This window comes from Perognathus longimembris, chromosome 20, assembly GCF_023159225.1.
Source record: "Perognathus longimembris pacificus isolate PPM17 chromosome 20, ASM2315922v1, whole genome shotgun sequence".
Classification (NCBI taxonomy): Eukaryota; Metazoa; Chordata; class Mammalia; order Rodentia; family Heteromyidae; genus Perognathus; species Perognathus longimembris.
The window spans coordinates 15,204,896-15,227,080 of NC_063180.1; the positions used below are offsets into that span (position 1 = coordinate 15,204,896).

Genomic DNA, 22,185 nt, shown 5'->3' on the forward strand with positions numbered 1-22,185 from the left:
AGGGAGTGGGCATCTGATACATCCTCATTATAAATAGTACTTCCCAGGGCTTTTTCATTTTCTCCATTGTTCTAACAATCAGAGTAGGGTTGGTGTCATGATGTTCAGCAATATCACGCTAACGTTGTGGTCTATATACTTGATCTCTGGGTCCTGGCCTTGCAGTGCCGCAACACTGGCCGAAGCCATTGCTGTAGATCTTTCAGGCCTATTCCAAGGCACTGTTGGTGACTTCATTCCTTTGTTTTCTTTCTCACAAACCAATGGCAGACATCCTTGTTTACATTGTATGTTCCTGCAGAGTACTCAGCCTCTCTTGAGACTTCTATTTTTAGTTTTCATAGACACTTATTTAATCTTTTTTTTACTTGTACAGCAAGGTGCTCTTAAGTAATATTCTATAAAGTATATTTAATAGAAATTTGTGTTTGATATTCATGGACATGAATACATGTATTTTTTTAAAAAGTATTGTGTGTGTAACACTATGGCATTGCTTCTTTAGCCAAAGCATAAAGGTTTTTGGAACACTGACATGTAAAGAGTACAATGAGTTCTGTAACTTAGAAGAAGAAGATGATTCACATTTTTGTAACTTCATCCTGCACATGGGGCTGCAGGCCTTAAGCTGAAATTCTGGGATGGCTTTCATGGTGAAGCAGTGGATCTGTTCCAGACAGCAAAGCAAGGTCTGTAGTGCTGCTTTAACTACCTTTGAAAATACTGTACAATGTTAGAATAATTTATTTTGCTTTACAGGAGTTTGTCATGTATTGACTTTAATATTGTATTTTGGTAATAAATTTTTTTTGTTAAAAACACTAGCCTCTAAGTTTTATTAACCATACTTACCTTGGATATATTGGTATGGTTAGGACATCATATTTTAATGATGAAAAGATTGCTAAGGGTTAAACTAAGCCTGGTAATGTCCTTTGGTACCTTGTTAAACTTGCTGACTAGAATCAAGCTGTGTTACACAGTCATTTGGAAGAGCATTTATGGGGTTGTTTTTGGTTTCTTTATACCCCATTATTGGGGTTTGAACTCAGGGCCTGGATGCTGTCCATTAACTTTTTCACTCAAGGCTGGCCCTCTATCACTTGTGCCATAGCTCCACTCCAAGCTTTTTTGCTGGCCTATTAGGGTAAAAGTGTCACTGACTTTCCCACCTGGTCTGGCTTCCAACCACAATCTTAGATCTCAGCTCCTTGAGTAGCTAGGAGTAGAGGCATGAGCCACCGGCCCTGGCACATTGAGCGTTCTTAACCATCTTAAAACTTCGATTTGAGTTTCAATTTTTCTTTTCAGTTTTTCTTTAGTGAGCAAACTTTTTATCTTCCAGGTCATAGACTTATATTACATGCTTCCAGTTCAGTGTAGTCAGTGCTAAAGTCTAGGTCTGTTACTAATAATTAGCATTCTTTACCGAATTTACAGAAATTACAATGAATTCATACTCGGGATCGTTTCTTGCCCTATGCCAGTGTCTTTTGACATTGAATTTCCTGTATTAAGAAAGGACACTCACATTACCCAGTTATATCATTGGTTAATTAGTGCACTAGAATCTGAGGCCACCTTAGTTTGAAGTAACTGAGGCTAAGTATTTCTTCCCAGTAGCTATAATCCCTTAGTTTGTGCTCCTGAGCAGTGATGGAGTCACATCCCTTCATCTTCCCCCCCGCCCCCCCAATCTCAGGGCTTGAACTCAGGAACTGGGCACTATCCCTGAGCTTTTGCTCAAGGCTAGCCTAGCATTCTACCACTTGAGCCACGGCGCCACTTCTGGCTTTTTCTGTTTATGTGGTATTGAGGAATTGAATCCAGGGCTTCATGAATGCCAGGCAAGCACTCTACCACTAAGCCACATTGCCAGCCCACATCGTTCCATCTTTAAAGGACCAAATCCCAACGGTGGTGCCACTCCTAAGTTAGCTTTAGGAATCTCAGCATATAGAAAGTGAAGAGTGTGGGGCTGGGAATGTGGCTTAGTGGTAGCGTGCTTGTGTAGCATGCATGAAGCTCTGGGTTAAATCCCTCAGTACCATATTAAAGAAAAAAAATAGAAAAGAAAGTGAAGAGTATTCATTCTGATCTGATAGCCATGGCCACAAGCAACTACCAAGCACTAGAAATACAATTAATGTACCATATCCTAATGCGTGGCAGTTGCAGACATTTGAGTACAAAAACAAAAACTCCCATTTTTACAATGATTGCATGTTAAGATGATATTTGGAGCAATGCCCCAGTAGCTCACACCTGCCATCCTAGCTACTAAGGAGGCTGAGATCTTGAGAATTGCAGTTTGAAGCCAGCCTGGGTAAGAAAGTGCATAAGAATCTTACTCCAATTAAGCACCAAAAAGCCAAAAGTGGAGCTACAACTCAAGTGGTAGAGAGTGCTAGCCTTGAGCCCAAAAGCTCAGGGGCAGTACCCAGACCCTGAGTTCAAGCACCAAAAAAAAAAAAAAAAAAAAAAACCCTAAAACACAAGTTCACAGAGAGGAGATTGAAGTTGGCTATGGACTAGAGTAGTAAACTGAACAGAGTCCACTCCTTGTAGAGATCCATCAGGTATAACTTGAGAACACATTTGACTCTATATATTCTTAGAGGAAGTCTTTATTTTTTCGTTGGTTTATTTTCCTAGTACTGGAGCTTGAACCTCTGTCTCATACTTGGTCTGCTTGCTTGCTTGCTCACAGCTGGTGCTCTTCCACTTGAACCATGATCATGCCTCCAGCCCAGATTTTTGCTGGTTATTTTGGAGCTGGAATCTCAGACTTTCCAACCAAGCTACCTTTGAACTATATATAGTCCTCTAGATCTCAGCTTCCTATGTAGTTAGGATTATAGGTATAAGCCACTGGTACTCCATAGCCTGTTGGCTTTATTTAAAACCTTATGAATACATTACATGTCTTCCATTTCTTGTTTTTTTTCCCTACTTGTCTTTGTATTAATTTTAGTACCCATACTTCAGAAATAGTGTGGCTGCATTTCACAGAAATAGGCACATCAATCCACATCTTACTCTTTGTATCTGCAGTTCCTATTTAAATTCAGTGTCTCCAACTACAAAAGGTGTTAGAAAATGCTATTTCAGGCTTAGAAGAAAAGTACAGCTGAATGTGACTGAAATTGTAAGCTGTATTTATTTCTGTTCCTCTACAGCAAATGGCTATGTGAAATAAACAATGGTGGGGAGTCAGTGGTTACAAGGTCGCCTTCCCTGAGCAAGGAAGTGTGAGGACATTACATTCCACAGAGAACCACCTAAGTTAAAAACTCCATACCTTACCCAGGCACTGTGGCTCACACCTGTAATCCTAGCTACTCAAGAGGCTGAAATCTGAGAAACACAGCTCAACACAAGCCAGGTCATGAAAGTCTGTGAGACTTTTCTCTCCAGTGAACCACCAAAAAGCCAGAATTGGAGCTGTGGTTCCAAGTGTTGGAGCACTCGCCTTGAGCAGAAAAGGCCAAGTAAGAACAAGAGGCCTAAGTTTAAGCCCCAGTATTGGGACACACACACAAAATGAACTTGAGCATTACAAATACTTCCAATTCTGGCTGTAAGTCTTTCCCACAGAACTCCCCCCCCCAAAAAAATATATATGTATGTGTGTATATATGTATGTATGTATATGTGTGTATATATATGTATATATATCCTGAGCCTGACGATCTGTCTTGGCATCTATTAGCTAGCTAGGGAGGATCTGCCTGTGGGATTTTTCAGACATCTGTGTATACACCTGTGTGTCCACCTGCTGTGTAGGGAGTGACATTATACCCAGCCAAGGAAATAGCAGGAAGGACCAGCCAGGGCTGCTGATTCTTGGGAATGAAATGGCTCACATTTGGCCAAAAGAAAGCTTTTGTGATAAGGCATCCTTGCCTGCTTTAGTTGAATATCTTGACTATTCATGTCCTCTTTCAAAAATACACAACAGTTATTCTAGCCGGCAAAAAATGGAGAGGAAAAAAAAAGTGTAGGTGGTAACCATGGAGATGAAAAAAAATCACCAGCAAGTAAAGTAAGAAGAGCAGGTGTTAAGGAAGATTAAACAAAACAGATCACTTGAAAGATTTTGCTAACTTTTAACTTTGTGGAACTAATCCTTGACAAAGGCAAAGCGAGGCTAACCTGCTTTTAAGTTTCTCTATTCTGAATCACTTCAAACATGGTTTGACTCAACACTGATCAAAGGAAACAAGATCAATGACAACATACTAATGATAACTTGAAAGTCCCTTTTTATTTTTGTGCTGGGACTGGGGCTTGAACTCAGGGCCTAATGTTCTTATTTGGATTTTTCCCTCAAGGCTGGCTCTCTCCCACATGAGTCACAGCTCCATTTCTGGCTTTTTTTTTTGGCTTGGGGCTTAATCTCAAGGCCTGGGTGCTGTCTGGGGCTCTTTTTACTTGAGTAAAATCAAGGCTAGCACTCTTACCACTTCAAGCCCCAGCTCCACTTCCAGTTTTCCAGTGGTTAATTGCAGGTTAGAGTCTCACAGACTTTCTTGCCCAGGATCCTCAGATCTCTGTTTCCAGAGTAGCTAGGATGACCAGCGAGAGTCCCCAGTCCTGGACTTATGACTTTTTGTTGGTTAACTGGAGATAAGAATCTCCCAGGGGCTGGGAATATGGCCTGGAGGCAAGAGTGCTTGCCTCATATACATGAAGCCCTGGGTTCGATCCCTCAGCACCACATATATAGTAAAGGCCAGAAGTGGTACTGTGGCTCAAGTGGTAGAGTGCTAGCCTTGAGCAAAAAGAAGCCAGGGACAGTGCTCAGGCCCTGAGTCCAAGCCCCAGGACTGGCAAAAAAAAAAAAAAAAAGAATCTCCCAGACTTCCTTGTTTAGGCTAGTATCAAACCTTTATCCTCAAATCTCAGCCTCCCTGAGCAGCTAGAATTACAAGAGTGAGCTACTCCCCCAAGCTAAACAATGACTTTTTAGACATTTGAAAAAATCAACCTTGATGTATAAGGTGCAGAAATAATGAGCTGATTTGTTGGAAAAGATAGGGCTTCATAGTTCTGTGATAGTATTGCAAAGATCTCATTTCTCCCTAACCTATAAATTTTACAGAATTCTCACTAAAATGTCTATGAATTTTTGAAAGACTGTCAAGCTTTTTTTAGGAAATGTGTATGCTACTTACTGTGTTTTAAAGAAGTGTAATGAAGTCCCAGTACCCAGTTTTAGAAGGTCTGACTCACCCCACCCCCCTCCTTAGGGCTTGGTCACCCCTCTTCCAGATCCTGTCCATCTAGGGTGAGAAATCATTTATTTACCCCTACTTCAAAGACAAGTACTAGCTGGGCCACTGTGGCTCACACCTGTAACCCTAGCTACTCAGGAGGCTGAGATCTGAGGATCACAGTTTGAAGCCAGTCTGAAGTTGGTGAGACTCTGATCTCCAATGAACCACCAAGATGCTAGAAGTGGTGCTGTGGCTCAAGTGGTAGAGTACTAGCCTTGAGCAATGTAGTTCAGGAACAGCACCCAGGCCCTGAGGTCAGTCCCCAGGACTGGCAAAAAAAAAAAAAGAAAACGCTGGACCCAAGTGGATCAGGCCTGTAATTGTAGCTACTCAGGAAGCTGAGATCTAAGGATCGTAGCCAGGACAGGAAAGTCCACGAGACTCATGTCCAATGATCCAGCAAAAAGCTGTCACTCAAGTGGTAGAGCACTGTCCCTGAACAAAAAAGCTAAAGGACAGCACCCAGGCTCAGAGTTCAAACCCCAATACTGGCGTGAAAAAGAGAGGAAAAGGGGCTGGGAATATGGCCTAGTGGCAAGAGTGCTTGCCTCGTATACATAAAGCCCTGGGTTCAATTCCTCAGCACCACATATATAGAAAACAGCCAGAAGTGGCGCTGTGGCTCAAGTGGCAGAGTGCTAGCCTTGAACAAAAAGAAGCCAGGGACAGTGCTCAAGCCCTGAGTTCATGGCCCAGGACTGGCCAAAATAAATAAATAAATAAATAATATAAAAAAGAGAGAGGGCTGGGGATATGGCCTAGTGGAAGAGTGCTTGCCTCGTATACACGAGCCCCTGGGTTTGATTCCTCAGCACCACATATATATATATATGCCAGAAGTGGCGCTGTGGCTCAACTGGTAGAGTGCTAGCCTTGAGCAAAAAGAAGCCAGGGATAGTGCTCAGGCCCTGAGTTCAAGCCGCAGGACTGGCAAGAAAAATAAAGTATCTCTTCCCTACATTCCTCCTACTCTTTGAAAAAAAAAAGAGAGAGAGAAATGATACATAAAATAATGCCATATTACTTGCTATCCAAGATTGGCAAAGATTAAAGTTACCCAGTGTTGGCAAGGACACAGAAAAATAAGCACTATAATTATTGGTAATAAAAAATAAATTTGAGCCAGGTGCCGCTGGCTCACACCTGTAACCCTTGCTATTTAGAAGGCTGAGATCTGAAGATAGAGGTTCAAAGCCAGCCAAGGCAGGGAAGTCTGTGAGACTCTTATCTCCAATTAACCACCAGAAAACTGGAAATGGCGCTGTGGCTCAGAGTGGTAGAGTGCTAGTGCTAGTCTTGTACTGAAGAGCTCAGGGACAGCACCCAGGCCCTGAGTTCAAGCTCCACAACCAACCAAAAAAAAAAAGTTTGGGGGAGGGAATCTGCCAATATTTATTATAATTTAGACTATGAAATCTCGCAATTCTATTTTTGGAAATGTTTCCTGAAGAACTACATATGTATAAGGAAGTGCTTTCAGTATAGCTTATAGCATAAAACAACCTAAATGTCCAATTAACTGGGAATAAATTATGGCATCCGTACAGGTTATAAGTTATTTATCACCATGCAGTAAAAATACTGTCCCCCCCCCAACTTTTAATTCCTTAAAACAATCAACAGCCAGTTGCCAGTGCTTCACAATTGTAATCCTAGCTACTCAGGAGATTGAGATCTGAGGATGGAGGTTAAAAGCCAGCATGGGCAGGAAAATCCATGAGACTAATTTCCAATCAATCAGCAAAGAGCCAGAAATAGAGCTTGGCTCAAGTGGTAGAGTGCCAGCCCTGAGCAAAAGAGCTAAGCAAGAGAGCCAGGCCCTGAATGAGTTCAAACCCCAATAACAAGATTCTCCCCCTGCCAAAAAAAAAAAAAGAAAGAAATGTATATTAGCTGGAGGCAACAGGGGGAAAATGTGGGCACATTATGAGATAAACAACAGGTTTAAAAAGATATAAAAATGGATATATAAAGATGACAGGAAAGGAAGGCTATCAAAGCTGGCTCTTAGATTTATTTTGGGGGGGGGGAGATGGGGGTTGTGTGCCAATCCTACAGTTTGAACTCAGGGTCTAGACACTATCTGTGAGCTTTTGTGCTCAAGGCTAGTACTCTACCATTTGAGACAGAGCTCTACTTCCAGATTTTTGGTAGATAATTGGAGATAAGAGCCTGTCATATTTGTCTGCCCAGGCTGGATTTGAACAATAATCCTCAAACCTGAGCCTCCTGTGTAGCTAGGATTACAGGTGTCACCAGCACCTGGAAAGCCATTTCAGGATACTGATATAAGTAGTGACTGATGGGTACTGTTTTGTTTATTGGGTTAAGTGTTTTGCAGCGGTTACTCTTTTCCTGACTGAGGCTACTTAGGGAGCAAAAAAGAACAAAAGCTCTCCAATAAGAAGGGAACTTTTAAGAAGGAATCAGTTTGCATACTATTTATTAAGCTAGCAAATACATACTTTATGCAAGGCACCTTAATGCAAAAGATTAAAAATATAGCGGGGTGCTGGTAGTTCACACTAGTAGTCCTAGCTATGGAGGGGGCTGTGATCTGAGGCTCACCATTCCAAGCCAGCCTAGGCAGGAAACTCCATGAGACTCTTACCTCCAGTTAATCACCTAGTAACTGGATTGTGGAGCTATTAGTCAAAGTAGTTGAGAAAAAAAAGAAAAAAAAAAGCTCAGGGACAGTACCCAGGCCCTGAGTACAAGTCCCACAACAAACTATATAGACATAGATATAGATTACAATTATATAGCCCCTGCTCTGATGCCCCTAGCCAGGAAGATACCAGCAGCCAGGATGGAACCCTACAAATACCATCTGGAAGAGAGAGGGGAAAAAAAAGCAGCTTGCATCATTTATTAAAACCACCAGCAGATAGCGCCATCCATATGCACAGAAGGTGTGCTTGTTATGAACAGCCATGGACACACAAAGGAGAAGGAGATGCTCAGCCAAGCAGGGGGGACTTCTTAGATGGAAATCATTTCCTGTTGCATACAGAAGGATGGACAACAGCCTTTTCACAGGCGGAAATCTGAGGGACATTATCAAAAATCAATTCTCATTTGAGTATGTGCTGACACATAGAAGCTTTGCTCTGCTGTCATTTGCAGTGTGATTAAGAAATGCATCTAGGCCCTGTGTTAGTGGCTCACAACTGTAAACTCAGAAGACTGAGAACTGAGGATCAAAGTTCAAAGCAGGAAAAGTCTATGAGACTCTAATCTCCAATTAGTCACCAGAAAGTCAGTAGTGGAGGTTTCACTCCAGTGGTAGAGGGCCAGACATGAGAAAAAGCAGCTCAGGGACAGCACCCTTCAAGTCCTTAGCCATGCCCCAGTACCAGCACACAGACACACATCTAGGTATAAAGCATACTATGTGTCAGCTAAATCTGATTTGAAGGTGAATCTGAATCCAGGACTCAGCACTGGACGGCGCTCTTTCTGGGAAGCAAACAGAATAATGCATCTTCCTCCCCACCTACAAGTGTTTTCTGGCTTGGTGTGTGTGTGCCCCCGGTTGTGGAGCTTGAATTCAGGGTCTGGGCACTATCTCTGAGCTTCTTTTGCTTAAGGCCAGTACTCTTCCACTTGAGCCACAGCGCCACTTCCAGCATCTTGGTTCATTGGAGATAAGAGTCTCACCGACTTTGCCACCCAGGCTGGCTTCAAACTATGATCCTCAGATCTCAGCCTCCTGAGTAGCTAGGATTACAGGTGTGAACCACTGTTGCCCAGCTAGTAGGTATCTTTGAAGTAGGGGTAAATAAATGATTCCTGACCCTAGATGAGTGGGATCTGGAGGAGAGGAGGCCAGGCCCTAAGAAAGGGGGTGAGCCAGGCCTTCTAAAACTGGGTACTGGGACTTGTCTAAGTGACTTAGTGACCCAATTGCTCTGCCATACATAGGTTCCACTGCAGCAGTACAGGGACCACCAGGGAGTCTTTTAAAGAAACTGCCCACCCCACAGCCCCTCAAAAAGATTGGGGAGCCAGGCACCTGTTAGGAGGCTGCGATCTGAGAATCGTGGGTTCGAAGCCAGCCCAAAGCTGTAAAGTCCGTGAGACTTCTCTCCAATGAACCACCAACAACACCGAAGTGCAGCCATGGCTTGGGGGAGCTGTGACCTAAGTGACAGCGAGCTCGGGGACGGCGCCCAGGTTCAAGCCCCGGGGCCCACACAAAACCAAATTTTCAAAAAATCTGGAACTGCCTTCCAGGCTGAGGTGACCCCTTCCTCACGAGCAGCAGGGCACCTCCAATCACTCTGGTGAAAGGTGGCAGCGGCCAGTGGCCCCGGGGTCGGCTAACAGCAGCAGTCGGCGAGAGGGGCGGAGCCAGAAAGCGGAAGTGCGCCGCTTCCTTCCGGCCAGCGCCGCACGAGACTGGGCGGTGCAGCTCGAGGGAGGGCGGGGCCTCGCCGTGATGGACAGCCCTCGAGACCTATGAATGCAGCCGCGGCGGGCCCAGCCTCCGTCTCTCCTGGCGCGCCCACCTTAGGCTGTCGACGCCCCCTACCCCTCTATTTGCACAAAGCTTCGCGGGAGCGGGACCCGGACCCGGGTCCGCCCCGTGGCGTTTCGGAGGAAGACTGTCTTGCGGCCACGCCCCCCCCTCCCCCGCGACCCTCCTTCGGCGCCCGCCCGAACGGCGCCGCGACGGCCTCTTCCCCTTCCCCTTCCCCTTCCCGGGAGCCGCGGGCGCGCGAGGGGAGTGGAGGGCCGCTGGTCCCGGACTGCGGGTGGGACCCGAGTGTAAGTGCGGGCGCCAGGGCAGGGGTGGGGGCGGGGGGCGAGGTCCCCACGGGGGCACGGAGGGGGCGAGTGGCTGTGCACACACACGCACGCACACACACGCACACACACCTGGCGAGTTTTAGGGCCTCCTCGCCCCGTGTGTGTGGAAGGGGGACAGACAGACGGAAGCAGCGTCCGGGGGCCCGGCCGGGCGGGAACTCGGGAGCAACTTTGCGGAAGGACCTGTGGTCAGCGGCTTGCTGGCTGCACTGGCGGAGGGGGGAGGCCGGGACTAGACTGGGACGACTCCCATACCCCACCCCCGTGCGGTCACCGAACTGGATTGAGTGCCTGGACTTGTAGCATCGCCCCTGGGATGAAGGGTCTGAAGGATCCTCCAGATTGGGGGGGGGGGGGAGAGGGAAGACTCAGGGATGAGGAACTCGGTTGCCCTGCCCTGCCCAGGGATGCTCAAAACTAAGGTGAACCCTGCATGAACACAGAATTGTTCTCAGGATCCCTTTGCAGACTTTTGTTGTTGTTGTTAATGTCGGTCCTGGGGCTTGAACTCAGGGCTTGGATGCTATCCTGCGCTTCCCCCCTCCCTCCCCTTAAGGATCTTCACTTCCAGCTTTTTTGCCGGTTAAGTGGAGCTAAGAGTATCATGAAGTTTCCTGCTCAGGTGGCCATCGAACCACAATCTTCAGATCTCCCAAGGCTGACAAGGGTGAGCCACCAGCGCCTGGCTTCCTTTGCACATGTTTTATTTGCTGGAGCAACTTTTTTATAGTTCGTGCAACTAGCACAGTCTGCATTCACAGTTTACATCTTGTTGGCTTTCTGTCTTAATGCTGTTATATTGTATGCGTTATGGAATGGGGTATTGAAAATTCCTCTCCTTAAAAAATGACAGAACTGTAGAATTAGGTTGTTTGGGTGTTTATGTGTGCTGGGGCTTGAATTCAAATCAAGGCTTGGGGGCTATCCCTGAGCTTTTTCATTCAAGGCTGGCACTACTATTTGAGCCACAGTTCCATTTCTGGCTTTTTTTTTTTTTTTTGGTTGTTAAGTGGCAATAAGAGTCTCATAGACTTTTCTGCTTGGGTTGGCTTTGAACCATGATCTTTTGACCTCAGCCTCCTGCGTAGCCAGGATGGACAGGCGTGAAGTCACTGGAGTCAGGCACAAGTTGTTTATCTTTAGGTACCTGGAAGTGTTGGTTTTGATGAGCTATCAAAACAATCCCGGCTAGTTGCTGCTGATTCCTAATAAATAATTAGTAACCCGCTATTCATTATTCAGAGTGAAGCAAGATGTTCTGGGGACTGGAACCGGCTTACTCATTGCTGCCACACCCCCGCCTCCCACTCTGAGCTTCCAAACTCAGCTTTTACTCCCTATGGTGTCGCCCACTGTTGCTCCCTGAGCTAGCAGCTGCCCTGATTGGCATGTGTGTGCATGCGCGCACACACACATACACACTCACTCACCCACCCATCTTCCTAGATGGTCTGAAGTTTGTTTGGAGAATTGCTTTCAACAATACAGGTGTTAAAACTCAGATATCTGAAACAAAACAATGTTTCTGTTCCTCAGAAATCTGGCTGTCAATCCAGTTTACTGTTGAATCAGTTATTTGTGTGGAGGTCCCACATGACCATATCTGTAGGAGATATTGTCACTATCACTGCTATTACTGCAAAAAGTGCTACTACTGCAGGTGTCCATGGCTCACACCCATCATCCTACCTACTCAGGAGGCTGAGATCTGAGATTTGTAGTTTAAAGCCAGTCTGGTCAAGAAAGTCTATGAGACTCTTATCTCCAATTAGCCCGCAAAAAAGCTGGAAGTGGAGCTGTGGCTCAGGTAGTAAAATGCTAGCCTTGAGCCAAGTGGGAACTTGAGGCCCTGAGTTCAAGCCCTTGAAATCACTTTTTTTTTTGCCAGTCTTGGGGCTTGAACTCAGGGCCTGAGCACTGTCCCTGGCTTCTTTTTGCTCAAGGCTAGTACTCTACCACTTGAGCCACAGTGCCACTTCTGGCTTTTACTATATATATGTGGTGCTGAGGAATTGAACCCAGGGCTTCATATATGCAAGCTCTCTACCACTAGGCCACATTCTCAGCTCTTGAAATGACATTTTTAAAGAAAAAAGAAGTGAGCCTGATGCTGGTGACTCACACCTGTCATCCTAGCTAATCAAGAAGCTGAGATCTGAAGATTGCAGCTTGAAGCCAGCCCAGGCTGGAAAGTTCCTGACATTCTTATCTAACTACCAGAAAAACCACAAGTGGAGCTGTGGCTTAAATGGTAGAATACCAGGCTTGAGTGAAGAAGCCAAAAGAAAGTGCTCAGGCGCCTAGTTCAAGCCCCAGTACGAGAACAAAAATTTAAAAGCAGAGATGAGTAGGGTTTGACATGGGGGACGCTCTCATGGAGATGACTTTTCATTTCTATGTCTTTTGTAGGAGTGGTCAATAGAACAATGCATATAAGTCTTTGACATCATGATGTACCTCCGGCAAAGGAAAGAGATAAAAACCATAGAACTTTCTGAGGATTTTCCAGCACAAAAAGAAAATGTGAAGTTGGAAAACAAATTGCCAACTGGTAGGTAGTATAAACTAAAGCAGCATTTTGGATTACCTTGATTTCTACATTTAAAAAATCACTTTAAAAAAAGAATCATGCTGGTAGTGGGGCTTGAACTCAGAGCCTACATGCTTCCCTTAGCTTTTTTGTTAAAAGTTGATGATGTACCACTTCAGCCAGCTTTTTGGAGCTAAGAGTCTCAGGGACTTTGCTGCCTGGGCTGGCTTTAAACCATGATCCTCAGATCTCAGCATCCTGAGTAGCTAGGATGACAACTATGAGCCACCTGCTCTCCACTTACTAACATGCGTTTTGTGTGTATGCTGGTCAAGGAGCTTGAACTTGTCCTGGGTACTGTCCCTGAGCTTCCTTTGCTCAAAGCTAGTGCTCTACCACTTGAGCCACAGCTCCACTTCTGGCTTTTTCTGAGTAGTTTATTGGAGGTAATACTCTCACAGGGACTTTTCTGCTGGCTTCGAACTGTGATCCTCAGATTTCAGCCTCCTGAGTAGCTACTAGGATGACAGGTGTAAGACACCAGCACCCAGCAACAACATCCTTTTTTGACAGTGTTTCTGAGAACCTTGTGCAAACATTTCTTTCTCATTACTGGGATTTGAACCCAGGGCCATGTGACTGCTTGCTTAGATGGCACTCTTAACATTTAGCCATACCTCCAGCCCAGCTTTTAGCTGCTTAATTAGAGCTGGAGCTTTACGGGCTTTTCCTGTGCAGACTGACATAGACTCATGATCCTTGGTGCCCAGCCTCTTTTTGAAGCTAGGATGACAGGCATGAGCCAACAGCACCCAGCTTCTTTGTTCTACTCTTTAAAATTAAAACATAGCTTTGCTTCATTTTACCAAAGTAGTATTTATTCATGTCCAAAAAAACCTACAAAAACCTCTGAAAACTAAAGAAAAGTAGGCAAGAAGGAAAACAACTCCCACAGATACTGCTTGATGTTTAAAAGTCACTCTTGGTGGCACAGCATTGGTAGCACATGCCTATAATCCTGACTACTCAAGAGGCTGAGATCTGAGGATCACAGTCTGAATGTCCATGAAACTCTTATCTCCAGTTAGCCACCATAAAACTGGAAATGGAGCTGTGGCTCAGATGATAGAATGCCAACCTTGAGTGAAAAAGCTAAGCACATACACAAAAAAGTCACTCTTGGTTTATGTACACTCCCAAGGATTCATAGGTATTTTTAAAGGTGGAAGTCCATGTATTGCTCTGAAAGTTATTGTCTTATTGCATATCATCAGTCAGATACATTTTTATGTATCATAAGTCAGATACATTTTAAAAGATTGTATAAGATTCTATTGTGTGGCAGGCCCCCTAGCTACTCAGAGGTCAAGGTTCAAAGCTAGCCAAGGTAGATGTATCTCCAGTTAACCAGAAAAGAAAAAACAATAAACAGAAATAGAGATGTAGCTCAAGCCTTGAGCAGCAAAAGCTAAATAAGAACATGAGGCTCTTACCTGCACACATACACACAAAAAGTTGTTTATAACATAATTTAATTCCTTGATGCTGAGTATTAAAATACATTTCAAGCTGAGCATCGTTGGCTCACACCTATAATCCTAGATACTCAGGATCAGAAGGCTAAGATATGAGGATCTGGGTTTGAAGCCAGCCTAGATAGAAAAGTCTATGAGACTCTTATTTTCAGTTAACCACCAAAAAGGCCAAAGGTAAGGTATGGCTCAAGTGGAACACCAGCACTGAGAGAAAAAAAGCTAAGAGAGAGCACCTTGGTTCTTAGTTCAAGCCTCATTACTAGCACAAAACACAGAGAAAATAATACATAACTCAAAGGACATAAAAACTTACAACACATACAAGATAGTTTAAATATCTTTGAGTGTGGGATATTTCTGGATAATAAAAAAATGGTGGCTATTTCAGTAGGAAACAGATTAGAGACATGAATAGGCAATACACAAAAGAAAAAAATAGGCCAGTAAATTTAACAGAAGAAAAAAATGTTCAAATTAATTCCAATTCCAATTCACTAGAGTTGAAATGAAAATAAAAAACAATTTGAACTGTACTTTTAAAAAACCTTGGCCAATTCAGTAGCCTAGAAATTATAATACTCTGTCTAGGAAAGGGTATAAATAAACAGACATCTCCAAAAACTGATGCTGGGGGCTGGGGATATGGCCTAGAGGCAAGAGTGCTTGCCTTGTATACATGAGGCCCTGGGTTCAATTCCCCAGCACCACATATACAGAAAATGGCCAGAAGTGGCGCTGTGGCTCAAGTAGCAGAGTGCTCCCTTGAGCAAGAAGAAGCCAGGGACAGTGCTCAGGCCCTGAGTCCAAAGCCCCAGGACTGGCAAAAAAAAAAAAAACTGATGCTGTAAGAATTGAATTGGTACTTCTCTGGAACCCAACACCACAAAAGGAGTAAAAGCCACTGCATTGAGCCAATTGTTGGACCAGAAATTCCCCAAGAAGACAAGTGAAGTTCTAAATAAACACCGATGACAAGGATGTTTATTAACAGTTCTCTTGGTATTGGCAGAAGGCTAGAAATGCTTCTTTTGGGGTGCCAGTCCTGAGGCTTGGACTCAGCACCTGCACACTGTCCATACGTTTCTTTTGCTCAAGGCTAGCTCTCTATCACTTGAGCCACAGTGCTACTTCCGGCTTTTTTTGGAGCTTACCTGGAGATAAGAGTCTCATGGACTTTCCTGCCTGGGCTGGCTTTGATCCTCCATCCTCAGATCTCAGCCTCCTGAGTAGTTAGGATTATAGGTGTGAGCCAACAGTGCTTTTGCTTTTGGAGATGAATGGCAGGAGAGGGAGGGGGAGACACCATAACCCCTCCTGTGGAATCACAGAAAGGAACCTCTCCAAGGGAAGGCTTCATAAATGACAGTTATCTGGAGCTTCAGCTTACTTGATAGTCTGTAATAGAATTATTCTAAATCACTTACTCAGTTATTAACTTTTCTATGTCCTTTTTCCAAAAGGTGGTACCAATAGAAAGTTTTGGAAGATTCTGTCCTTCACGTTTGGTGGCACCATTGCCCTGTGTATTGGACTACTTACATCGGTGTACCTTGCAACCTTACATGAGAATGACTTATGGTTTTCTAATATTAAGGTACGGGGTTTCTGTGACCATTGTTTACGCACCCCTGTCTCTAGTAGTTATCCATGAGTGACCAAGACAATATGTTTTTGCTATTAAAGGATTTTGTCTAGAGCTGGATATTTGGCTCAAATGATAAAAGAGTGCCTGCCTAGCAAGCATGAGGCCCTGAGATGAATCCCTAGTGTTGGGGAAAAAAAAAAAGATCTCTTTTTTTTGTTATTGTTGGCTGTGGGGCTTGAACTTGGGATTTAGGTACTGTCCCTGAGCTCTTTTGCTCAAGGCTAGCACTCTACCACTTTGAGCCACAGTGTCACTACTTCTGGTTATTGAGTGGAGGTTAATTGGAGATAAAAGTCTCATAGGGACTTTCCTGCCCAGGCTGGCTTTGAACTATGATCCTCACATCTCAGCCTCCTGAGTAGCTAGGATTATAGGCATGAGCCACCAGCACCCAGCATTACTCTCTTCCAAGTTTTGATTCTAGAGTAAAAAGATATTTCTGTTCATTCTATATAAATACTAGAATTTTTATAAAGAAGCCTGATTTCTTTTTTATTAACTTTAGTCATACTGCAGTATGTCTGAACTACTGGTGTCATTCCAACAATGGATTGTGAAATTGGTCTAGTAGATTATGAGTAACTGTTTTTATGTAGTGTGTTATTCCTATACTAGGATTTGAACTCAGGGCCTAGGCACTGACCCTTAGCTTTTTTGCTCAAGGTTGATGCTCTGCTATTTGAGCCACAGCTCCACTTCCAGTTTTTTTGGTGGTTCATTGGAGGTAAGAGTCTCATGAACTTTCCTGCCCGGGCTGACTTCTAACTGTGATCTTCAGATCTCAGCCCCCAAGTGGCTAGGATTACAGGTGTGAGCCACCAGGGCCTGACTGAAAATGATTTTCTTTTATTGTAGTAGGAAAAAGAAAGAAAGAAAATTAAACACCACTGCTCTGAAATGTGCAGTCCTTATCTGGCTGTAAAGATGGAGTTCCATTTATTTATTTACTTATGCCTTTATTTCGTACTGGTATTGGGCTTCAACCCAGGGCCTGCACACTGTCCTTTAGTTTTTTTAGTCAAGGCTGGCAGTCTGTCACTTGAAGCATACCTCCACTTCCAACTTTTTGCTGATTAATTGGACATTCCTTCCGGGACTGGCTTCCAACCTCAACCCTCAGAGCTCAGCCTCTTGAGTAGCGAGGATTGCAGGCATGAGCCGTTGCTCCCCCCGTCCCCCCCTCCCCCGCACCTGACTATCTGCCCACCTCACTTTCACTGTGGTCATAGGGGTTGATCAGCATGTGGAGGATGGCGCACAGGGCAGCTGACCTGAGTTCGTGTTGCCAGTGCTTCAGTACACAGGCATGACTGATAGAATCATCGCCACAAGATGAAACTAGAAGAGTCAGGCTGATGTTGAAGGGCTCCGAGCCCTGCCTTCTAGTCACTGTCCTGGCAGCCTCCATCCTGAGTCATCGCCTTAGCATAAGCTTGAGGTTCCGTCTGCGTCTCCCTGCTGCAGGAACTGTCAGGTGTGATCTGCAGAGCTCATCTATGAATGTCTCTTTTTCTTTTTTTTCTTGGTGCCATTTCTGGGGCTTGAACTCAGAGCCTCATACTCCATATTTAGCCTGTTCACCTACAGCTAGCACTCTACCACTTGGGAGATTTTTGCTAGTTAGTGAGATAAAAGTCTCTCGATTTGTTTGCCCAGGCTGGCTTTGAACAATAACCCTTAGATCTCAGCCTCCTGAGTGGGTAGGATTGCAAGTGTGGGCCATCAGTCTGGCAATGATGGCTTTCCTATTCAGATATTCCAAGTATTTCAAAGCTAACCTCCCCACCAGAAGCTGAGGGCAAAGAATAGTAAAGCTACCTCCCAAGCCCCAGAAAGTTAGGACGTACAAGATATTGGGATTTTTTTTGGTGCTGTTCCTGCAGCTTGAACTCAGGACCGGGTACTGTCCCTGAGCTGTTTTGCTCAAGGGTAGCCCTCTATCATTTGAGCCACAGCTCCACTTCCAGCATTTTGAGTGCCTAATTGAAGTTTCCCGGACTTGCTGCCCAGGTGGTTTTGAACCAGGATTCTCAGCTCTCAGAATCCTAAGCAGCTAGGGTTACAGGTGTGAGACACCAGTGCCTGGCCTGTTTTTGTTTTCATAAGACTGCACATCCCTATGTGGCCTGAGGTAATCTCTCTCCTGCTACCTTTGCCTCCTGAGTGTTTGGGATTCGCATGACAGTTCTGAGCCACCATTCCCGGTTAGATTCCTTTATTATACGGAATGCGAGGCAGAAGTTGATGAGTCCAGGTTCAGCTCTGCAGGGAGGCACTTTCAAAGCCATGACAGGGAATAAGGGAAGCTTGGGTTGACAGCTCCAAAGGCAGAAATTGCATCTGTGTCAGAAATGGGCATTTTCCTATTACCAGCTTGTGGGTGCGTGGGCGAGATTGTTTCAGAAGTGCCTAGAAGGGGAGGAGCAAGAGAGCCCAGGCCAGTTTCTGTCTATGCCTCCATACCATCTGGGAAGCAGAAGAATGGGCCCATACTCCAGCAGGTTCCATCCCACCCACTGCCCACCCTCTAGAAGCAACAGCTGAGCAGCAGGGCCTCCCGGATTTTTTCCCCTTCCTTCAAGCAGTTCCATGCTCCTACCCAGGACAGCCACGTCTGAGGCTTAGAGTTATCTCCCAGGACCCAGGGACAAAAGCCAGCGAAATTCCTTTTGTCCTAAGGGACAGCCTGGGCACTACCCCCTTAGCTTTTTTTTTTTTCCCCCTCTTCTCAAGACTGGTACTCTACCATTTGAGCCACAGCTCCACTTCCAGGTTTTTTTGTTGTTGTTGGGGTTTTTTTTTGGTGATAATTGCAGCTAAGAGTCTCATGGATTTTCCTTCCTTGGGCTGGCTTCAACTTGTGATCCTCATATCTCACTCAGCCTCTCAGCCTCAGATATTCAGAAGTAGATCAGATTATATGCATGAGCCACCCGTGCCCAGCTGTTGATTTAATATTTAGTGGTACTCAGGTTTTCTCTAAGGGCCTCATGTTTCTTTCCACTTGACTTCTCTGCCTGGGCTAGCTTCAAACTTCCATCTTCAGATCTCAGCCTCCAGAGTCACTGAGCTTAGACTTGAGCCACCAGTGCGCATCCCTGCCTGGCTGAGTTAGGTGGTTTGTGATTGTATTGTGAAGTTCTTAACACTTGTTTACTTCTCACTTTAAAGTGACAATGTAAACATGTCACTTCCTCCCTCTCTTGGAATTGCCTCCAAGCAATTAAGAAAAGTGAAGCTGGAGAGTCAGATGCTATCTTTCTTCTTTCCTTTTTCCCTCCTGGTCCTGTTGTTCTGCCCAGGGTCTGTCACATGCTGGTAAGCTTTGTTTCACCACAGACCCACACCTTCAACCCTGAGTCCATCACTGAGAAAACTGAGAGTTCTGTAATCTGAAGAGTGACCAGTCCAATAGCAGTCAGAGATTATAAAAGATGCCGAGAGCCACACACAGTGGCTGATGCCTAGGATGCTAAGATCTGAGGCCTTCTGTTCAAAGCCAGTCTGGCCAGGAAAATCGGAGAGACTAGAATGTCCTCTTAACCACCAAAAAGCTGGAAGTGGATCTGTGGCTTAAGTGGTTGAACACTAACGTTGATCAAAAAAAGCCAGGTGAGAGTATGAGGCTCATAGTTCAAGGCCCAGAACTTCGCATGCATACACACACCCATACCTCAGACCAAATGCTAAGGCCTTACTCAATAGAAAAACAAGGAGATCTAGTGGGATTTTCAGGGATGATGACAAATTCCTCATCTCCTGGGCCAATACTAGAGCCACTAAGCAGACGTGTTTAGTTCACATAGGAACTTGTGGCTGGAGGCTAGTGAATTAGACATCAAACAAACCCTGAGTGCTCAGCCACAAGCCAGAGCCACCCATTCTTCCTAGGATTGTTTATTTAACACTGCCAAGGATGTACTAAGAACACCTGGGAAGAAGTAAAAAATCCAAACATTGGAGAGAAAGAAGTAAAATTACTTTTTTGTAGATGATGTGAGTATATATCTGGAACCCCCCGAAGAATCATCTGGAAACTATTACAAGCAATAAAGTTCAGTCAGTTGCAGGATATAACATCAGATGCACAAGAAAGCAAAACATTGCATTAGAGTATTTGTCAAAGAGAGATTCATGGAGACAGAGCTCCAGTGTGCCTGGAAGTCCTTCACCACTGGCTTCGGCTGTGCTGGCTGCAGGTGTAACGCATTATTCCCCACACCCTCCCCTGACCTGCCCTCATCTTCACCCCTCAGTTCTGACTTTGCATTTTGTTCACTGTTCAGTCTTCCACGCTGCAACTGGCTTGTGGCCAGTATCCTACCTTCTTTCTGCCTAAGTCCAGTGCTTCTTCCTTTTTTTTTTTTTTTTCTATACTGGGGCTTGAACTCAGGGCCTAAGTGCTTCCCTCTTAGGCTTTTTTACTCAAGGCTATTGCTTTTCCGTTTGAGCCACACCTCCACTTCCACCTTTTGGTGATTAATTGGAGGGTCTCAAGGGGTTTTCCTCAACTCTCACGTCACGCTGGGCACTGGTGGCTCACACCTATGATCTTAGCTACTCTGGAAGCTTGTACATATCAAGCCCAAGTCCAGGGGTGTCACCTACCAGGACCAGGTGATCTGATTGCACACTTCTTCTGTCTTCTCCTTTCTCCCTCCCACCTCCTTCTGACCTTACTAACCACCGTTTCTTTCTCCCCAACTCGGCTGCCTACCCTCACCCTTCTGAATGACTGAGAGTTATACCCATGTGGACCCCTTGTCACCCCTACAGATTTCTATTCAGTTGCCACTTGTCAATTGAAGCTGTCCCCATGGACCTTAAAAATCAACATCTGTCCCTATCCATGCCTATGCTTTACTTTTTCCTTCCCATTCATATCTGTCTTCATGGTGTGAATTTTGTGTGCTTATTTCTCCTCATCTTCCTCTCATCTGGATTATGAATGTTGCCAAGAGCAGAGATTTTTGTCTTCCTTCTGAATCTCCCAGCAGAAAAACGCTTATCACTTGATAGTTGTCAATAGGTATTTAGTGGATAGGTAGATGGATGAGTGAATGCAAAGGATGGGTGGCTGGATGGATGGATGGATGAAATAGATGTTTGGGAGGGAGGGAGAGAGGTTGAAGGATAAATAAATGAATGGAAAGAAAGAAGAGTAGATGGAAATAAGGTGGATAGATGAATGGTTAGAATAATAGACATAGACTGATGAATGAATGGATAGAAAGAAGGAGGAAGGATGGATGGAAAGAAAGAATACATATGCTGGGCATTGGTGGTTCACACTTAAAATCCTAGCTACTCAGGAGGCTGAGATCTGAGGATTACAGTTCAAAGCCAACCTAGGCAAGAAAGTCCATGACTCTTAATCTCCAGTTAGCCACCAAAAAAACAGAAGTGGAACTGTGGCTCAAAGTGGTAAGATACTACCTTCAAGCAAAAAGAGCTCAGGGCTAGCACCTAGGTCCCAAGTTCAAGCCCCATGACAAAAAGAAAGAAAGAAGGATAAATGGGACAGGTGTATAGATGGAATGAGATAGATAGATAGACAGACAGACAGACAGACAGACAGACAGACAGATAGATAGATAGATAGATAGATAGATAGATAGATAGATAGATAGATAGATATGTACTTACAGGTTCGTAGGTAGACGAATTAAAGGAAAAGATAAATGAATGGATGGATAGGTGGAATGATGCATATAGATTGATGAGTGGATGGAAAGAAATAAGGGTAAATGGGACAGATGTAGAGATACATGATGTATAGATGATGAAGATAGATACATATATACATACAGAAGTAGGAAGGTAGGTAGTTAGATGAGTTGAAAAGATGGATGGATGGATGGATGGAAATTGATGCATGAGTGGATGGAAGGAAGGATGGATGGAAAGAAGATGGAATAGATGTATGGATGGAATGATGGTAGGCAGGTAGATAGATAGGTCTATAGGTAGGTAGGTAGATAGATGAGAAAGACAGATGGGAGAAAAGCATGAAACCAAGTAGTTGCTGCAGTACCTGCCTCTGGCACTGGTGTCCCTTTGCTCTGTTATTTTCCTTTGTTTCCAGTGCATTTTCTTTCTTACTCAGACATCACATAAATTCCTTGGGATCCAGGACTCAGTTCCTAACATCCAGCAAACTAATGTTGAAATAAAATGATGAGGGAAGGTAATTCCCATAGCTTTTTCTCCTAGTCTTTTTCCCTGGCATTTAGCACTGACATCCTCTTGCTGAATGGTTGCTGCAGAGTTTTCTGTTCTTATGTGAAGGTAGGGCTATCTGAAATAAATAGGGTTAATATGTCCAGTAGTGCAGCAACAGCGACCGCACAGGTAGCACACAGACAACTGACTGCTTCTCGGGAG

At 44.6% G+C, this 22,185-nt stretch overlaps 1 protein-coding gene across 2 annotated transcripts in view; it reads left to right on the plus strand.

Annotated features, from left to right (window-relative positions):
* Positions 1-9,808: 9,808 nt before the first annotated feature.
* Positions 9,809-22,185, plus strand: part of Dpy19l3 (dpy-19 like C-mannosyltransferase 3) — a 47,520-nt gene continuing 35,143 nt past the window's right edge. The window contains exons 1-3 of one of the 2 annotated variants that reach the window (XM_048369309.1): positions 9,809-10,049; positions 12,501-12,642; positions 15,614-15,750. In XM_048369309.1, the coding sequence (XP_048225266.1) occupies positions 12,540-12,642; positions 15,614-15,750 (240 nt within the window). In that variant the 5' untranslated portion in view covers positions 9,809-10,049; positions 12,501-12,539. The remainder of the gene's footprint in view (positions 10,050-12,500; positions 12,643-15,613; positions 15,751-22,185) is intronic. The other variant, XM_048369311.1, reaches the window with a different exon arrangement.